We start from the raw sequence: 6,000 nt of genomic DNA, 5'->3' as shown, positions 1-6,000 counted from the left end.
TCGCACCTGATTTCAAATTCTAGAACTAGATATAGGAGGTTTCGTTCAGCTTACGCCTGGAAATATACAGAGGAACTATCATTTTATATGAGTCGATATTTCAAATATTTAATTTTCTAGGCTACCAAAACTGGGTGGACCGCAGAAGCTTCCCGTCAGGAAAAATAAAGACCTTACTTGGTCAAGTCCAACAAGTAATTTTCTATGACGGAAAGATGTGAAATGCGAACCAATTTGGCTCTATTATAATTTAAATCAATATTAACTTCCACATCGCTCTTGTCTGTCTCTCAACATGGCGCTTCATCTCTCTACAAGCTTCTGTTTATTCTCCATCACCATAACCTTCATCTTAGTCCATGTTCCAACATCTGTGTCAGCCATTCATGCGAAATATGAAAAATGTATCGCCCCTTTTCGCTGTGCAAACTTGGAAAATATTGAATATCCTTTCTGGGGAGCGAGTAGGCCAGAGTACTGTGGGCACCCGAGTTATCATTTGGACTGCGAAGGCGAGGTTGCAGAGATTAGTATCATGGAGAGAAGCTACAGAGTGCTTCATATCAATAGCTCTTCCGGCACTCTCACAGTAGTTGTAGAGGATTACTGGAATGATATTTGTCCCTCAAACCTTGTCAACGGCACTATAAATTCCAGCTTCTTTAATTATACTTCCGATACAGAAAATATAACGCTGTATTATCACTGCCCTCCTCCTGTGAAAGACATTTCGGCCGCGCTGCTCCCCTTTAAGTTTAATTGCAGCTCGGAAGAGACAGACACCAATAATTACTATTTCATATGGGGCAACGATAGGTTCAATAGTAACATCTTATATACCATTAGCAATTACTTCGAAAATTGTGGTACCAACGTTACTATTCCGGTAAGACAGTCAGCATTTCTGTTCTTGAAGAGATATCCAGCTTCGGCAAATGTCAGTAAAGCTCTTAAAGAGGGTTTTGATTTGCAATGCTACGCAAATAATACCTTATGTGACAAATGTAAAGGCTCGGGTGGACTCTCTGGATTTGACACTGATACTGATGAATTCACTTGTTACTGTCCTGATATGCCTTATTCCTTGACTTGTCCCCAGAAAGGTACATCTCATCCCTTTATTCATTACTTGTGCATCACTGAGTTTCCTTAATTTTGTGGAGTTAGGGGTATTTGCTTTTAGACAGACCCAAGTTCAGATGAGCAGAAACTTGAAACTTGATTCCGGGCACTAATCAAAGTTTTATCAACTTTAGATTGTCGAAAAATCTCCCTTTTGTTCAAAGTGTTGACGCTTTCCACCAAATCCAGAAAAAAAACTAGAAGACTGGACGTTTTGTTTTCCATTTACGTGTTCTTTGCCCTCTAAAACTCTTAAAAGCCAATCCTCAAAGTTCTCTTTTTCTCACTGAGAGTGTTATCCAGCAATCCTCTGCCTGTTGTTTTAGGCCTCTGAATTCATAGCAGCTCTTTCCGTCGACGTCTCATTATAGATAACTCCAACTAGACTGATGCGGTTTGTGCTTTTTATTTTTTAACACCAAAACTACAAACTATGCTTCAAAATGAGGCGTCTACTTTTAAATTACTCTGCAACTAAACATATTTTAGTACTCCAGATCAAACATGTATTATGTGGTCATATCAATGGTGACCTTCGTTGACCAAGAGGAAATCAAGTTAAGGGAAACTGTCAAACAAATACTGCTAACACTATAATGTAAATGTAGTGGCACTCAAGTAAAAAGGTATATAATAAATATCTTAGCTGTTAGCCGTTAGGTATTGGTTTGTTATTGTTGGCAGCCTATTGTGATATAGTTACTATATTTTCATTGACGTGGAGATTAGGGTCCAGTGAGAACAAAAGTTCTGATATCTTATTAAAGAATTTGTCAATAGTCAATGGCAATTTCTTGTCCTATTTGTCTATAAAGTCTCTGTTCTTGTCCTGTTCAAATTTTAGTGGCACCATTGTTGGCTAACAAAAGCAAGCTTCTCATATGAGCTGAGCTCTAGACCAATTTCTGTTTCATGTTCGTTCATTTTAGTTCGTGGAATAAAGCTGATCTCTAAAGATGAGCTCGCAAAAATTTGAAACTGTAATACACTAATACAGTCATCAGTTTCGGCAGAAAATTTAATAACAGCCATTTCAATTCTCAAGAAATACATAGAATAGATTGCAGGTACCAGGGCTCCAATAGTTTCAGTTTCTGAGCTGGAAAAGCTTTCCCTTGTACAAAAGCTCTGCAAACACTTATTTACAAACTATGGAATATTAATATTTTCATGACTCCCGGATTCAGTATTAATTGAAAAGACTAACTTAGTTTTCTTGATGATTTGTGGCCTGTAACGGAGACTGTCTTGATTGCTACTCTGTTCATAAAATGTTGTCTTGACTTTTTGGTTTGTCAATGGCCTCTAATTAATAAATTTGAATACATTTTTTGGCAGATTACTACTGTGAGACATGCTTTCATTTAGATTTCTACAAATCTTACAATGAAATTCACCTGCACCTTCTTTCCCGTTTTGGTAGTCAAAATATGTGGACTTAATGTATATGATCATTTCCAATGAAGATATTTTATATTGAAATAAGATGGTCTTGACTTAATGTATCCAATTACAACTTCACTCGTGTTCGCTGACATTTCTGGATCTCTTGACAGATGGAAGGAAAAAGAAATCTTTAGTCATTGGCGTAGCAGTTGCATCATGTGTGGTGGGATTGGGGGTAGTAATGATCCTCTGCATTCTTCTCATTGTTGGTAGAGGACGATTTTTTAAGAAGAAAACAGAGAATGATAAAACCGTACAGGCCTTTGTTAGAAATTACGGTTTTCTCGCTCCACATAGATATAGTTTTTATGATGTTAAAAAGATGACAATATCATTCAAGGATAAACTTGGTCAAGGAGGCTTCGGTGATGTCTACAAAGGAATGTTATCAGATGGTCATCGTGTTGCAGTGAAGGTATTGAAGGAATCTAAGGGTAATGGGGAGGAATTTATCAATGAGGTCGCTAGCATCAGTAGAACATCTCATGTTAATATAGTTGCTTTTTTAGGTTTTTGTTATGAGAAGAAGAAAAGAGCTCTTATTTATGAATTTATGTCTAATGGATCTCTAGACAAATTCATTTATGATAACGAACCTTCAAGTGTTAACTGCAAGTTGGAATGGGAAACAATGTCTCATATTGTAGTTGGAATTGCTAGAGGATTAGAGTATTTACACCGAAGATGTAATATAAGGATTGTGCATTTTGATATAAAACCTCACAACATTCTCTTAGATGAAGACTTTTGTCCAAAGATATCTGATTTTGGGCTTGCTAAACAATCCAACACAAAAGAGAGTATCATATCAATGTCTGATGCTAGAGGAACTGTAGGATATATTGCACCGGAAGTATTTTGTCGAAATTTCGGAGAAGTCTCTCACAAGTCTGATGTCTATAGTTATGGAATGATGGTTCTTGAAATGATTGGAGGGAGAAAAAACATTGATGTTGGAGTGTCTCATACTAGTCAAATATATTTTCCACATTGGATACACAAGTGTGTTGAATCTGGAAAGGATCTCGAACTTCATGGGGTTGTCCCTGATGAAGAAAAAGAGATTGTGAAAAAGATGATATTAGTGGGCTTGTGGTGCATTCAAACCAATCCATCTAATAGACCACCGATGACCAAAGTTGTAGAAATGTTGGAAGGTAGCCTAGAAAACTTGGAGGTTCCACCAAAACCTTATTTGTCTTCTCCAACAAGATCACCTCAACATTCTTCTCCTACATCATCAACATGAGTAATGCATCACACAAAAAGACTCCTGTCTATTTGACTAGTAACAAAGTGCAACATATATCATGATATGGTATTATCTTTTAATTGATATATCATTTATTTTTATTTAATGAGTTAATATAAATATTTTCACTCTTTGAAAAATTTGTATCATATATTTTGTATATTTTTTTTTTTTTCTTCTTCTTTTTTTGATGATCGGTTGTGTTTGGGTCAGCTTACGCGTACTTCAACTAATCCCCCAAGACTGTAGAACTATCGACTGAGTAGGATTTATAGTGATCACTCCTATTAGTAACCGTGGAAACTCGAACTAGCAAAATCATGTTAGATCATCCTCTTATTTTTTTAACTTTGAGGGGACTCAAACTTGGGAAACTATGTTGAATCTTCCTCTTGGGAGATCATTTTGTGTATCTTTTACTAGTAAAAACTTGAGTGCTCTTCTTTGAGTATCTTTTACTAGCGATAACTTTCACAAAGACGTAAAAATAAGATTCACGATACATAACATAAAATAGAAAAGATAAGATGAAAAAGGTGAGAGTTGGACATCAGAAAGCCCAGATGGCCCCTGGTTAGAGAGAGTTATGGGCTATGTATTCTCAGAATCTCTAACAATATAAGGAAATTATGAAAGTTGTTATTCCTCAAGCGGACAATATTTAATCATACTGAAAATTTATATACTTATTTAGTTGATACATCATCTTTTACGGTTGTAGATAATACTAAGTACATAAAATGACCATGAAATTATATTTATTTTTAGAATTTTGTAGATGCAAGCAAATTATTCTTATTATTCTTTATTCTGGTTCTGGTTCACTTCAGTCCATCTATGAGGACTAGTTAGAGGGGTAAGCCCATTAGTCCTTAAATTGGGCTCGTTTTCTGGATGGCTATGCCTTGGTTACCCCGCCATCAGGCCTAAGCTTGGGTTACTTTATCTTAGCGAGAAGGACTCAGCACTCAGGTCAATTAAATAGTGGTTGGAGTAAAAATTAAGAGAAATGCTAGATGTATAAAAATTCTTACAAAGAGTGTTTGTCTAAAGTGATATGACAACTGTCACATCACTAATTTGTAAAAAGAAGGAGAAGATTGATGTGAAACTAGTTACCACACCACTTTGTACAAAGACTTTTTTATAAGAATCTTTATATATCTAGTATTTAAAAAAAAAATGCCTATAAATCCGATTAGTGCACTTGGTGCATCGTATCAGATTTATTAAATTAACTCGACATTGTTAAACTCAAATTAAAACCTAATTGGTCATGATTCATTTTCAACAGCAATTAGTATTAGGACTACTAGCCAGTGATGCGAAATATATAAACTTCAGCGCCCCATTTCACTGTGCAAACTTGGAGAATATTAAATATCCTTTCTGGGGAATGAGTAGGCCAGAGTATTATGGGCAACCGGGTCATGAGTTGCACTGCGAAGGCGTGATCGCAGAGATTACAATCATGGAGAGAACCTACGTAGTGCTTGACATCAATAATGCTTCTCGGAGTCTCACAGTTGTTATACAAGATTACTGGAATGACATTTGTCCCTTAAACGCTTCTTTAATTATATTTCCGATACAGAAAATTAACGCTGTATTATCATTGCCCTCCTCTTGTGAAAGACATTTCGGCTGCACTGCTTCCCTTTAATTGCAACTCGGTAGAGACAGACGCTAATAATTACTGTTTCATAAGGGGCAACAATAGTGTCAATTGAAAGTTTTAAAGGATTACCAAGTGTTTAAAATTTATGCGGAATGAGTTGTTTGTTCAATTTTTAGTATAAATGAGTTGTAAAAAACTTAATTAAAACATACATCAAAACAAGTAAAGAACACGCTCATTTTTACATGGTTCGACATTAGGCCTACATCCATGGGACCACGTCTAGAGGAAGCAAATTCACTATAAAATACTTATGAGTTCAAATACAAAGCAAGATAATTAAAGTTGTAAAACACTCCCTCTTTTCTACACAACAACTCTATCTTTTTTTGTTGAACTTCAAGTCCTCATAGCAAGCTTCACGTACACAACACCGTCATGTTAAAAAAGAGCTCATCTCAAGATTCAACAATGAAGACATGATAGCAGCTTACACACAAGCCCTCATCACAATGGAAACAGCATCCAAAGATCTCACACAGGACAAGTGAGGATGGTTACC

General features: G+C 36.0%; 2 protein-coding genes across 2 annotated transcripts; both read left to right on the top strand.

The window, feature by feature from the left end:
* Positions 1-295: 295 nt before the first annotated feature.
* LOC116132457 (LEAF RUST 10 DISEASE-RESISTANCE LOCUS RECEPTOR-LIKE PROTEIN KINASE-like 2.1) lies at positions 296-1,153 on the top strand. Its single transcript, XM_031418119.1, has one exon. The coding sequence runs from the start codon at positions 296-298 to the stop codon at positions 1,151-1,153; it is 858 nt and encodes a 285-aa protein (XP_031273979.1).
* Positions 1,154-2,734: 1,581 nt separating this feature from the next.
* On the top strand, positions 2,735-3,820 carry LOC116132647 (PR5-like receptor kinase). The gene has a single exon (XM_031418320.1). It carries the CDS (start codon positions 2,750-2,752, stop codon positions 3,815-3,817), a length of 1,068 nt encoding a protein of 355 aa, XP_031274180.1. The 5' UTR covers positions 2,735-2,749; the 3' UTR covers positions 3,818-3,820.
* Positions 3,821-6,000: the final 2,180 nt, after the last annotated feature.

This window comes from Pistacia vera, unplaced genomic scaffold, assembly GCF_008641045.1.
Source record: "Pistacia vera cultivar Batoury unplaced genomic scaffold, PisVer_v2 Contig1072, whole genome shotgun sequence".
In the NCBI taxonomy this organism is placed as follows: domain Eukaryota; kingdom Viridiplantae; phylum Streptophyta; class Magnoliopsida; order Sapindales; family Anacardiaceae; genus Pistacia; species Pistacia vera.
The sequence above is the reverse complement of the archived record's forward strand: the minus strand, read 5'-3'. Positions and strand labels throughout refer to the sequence as shown.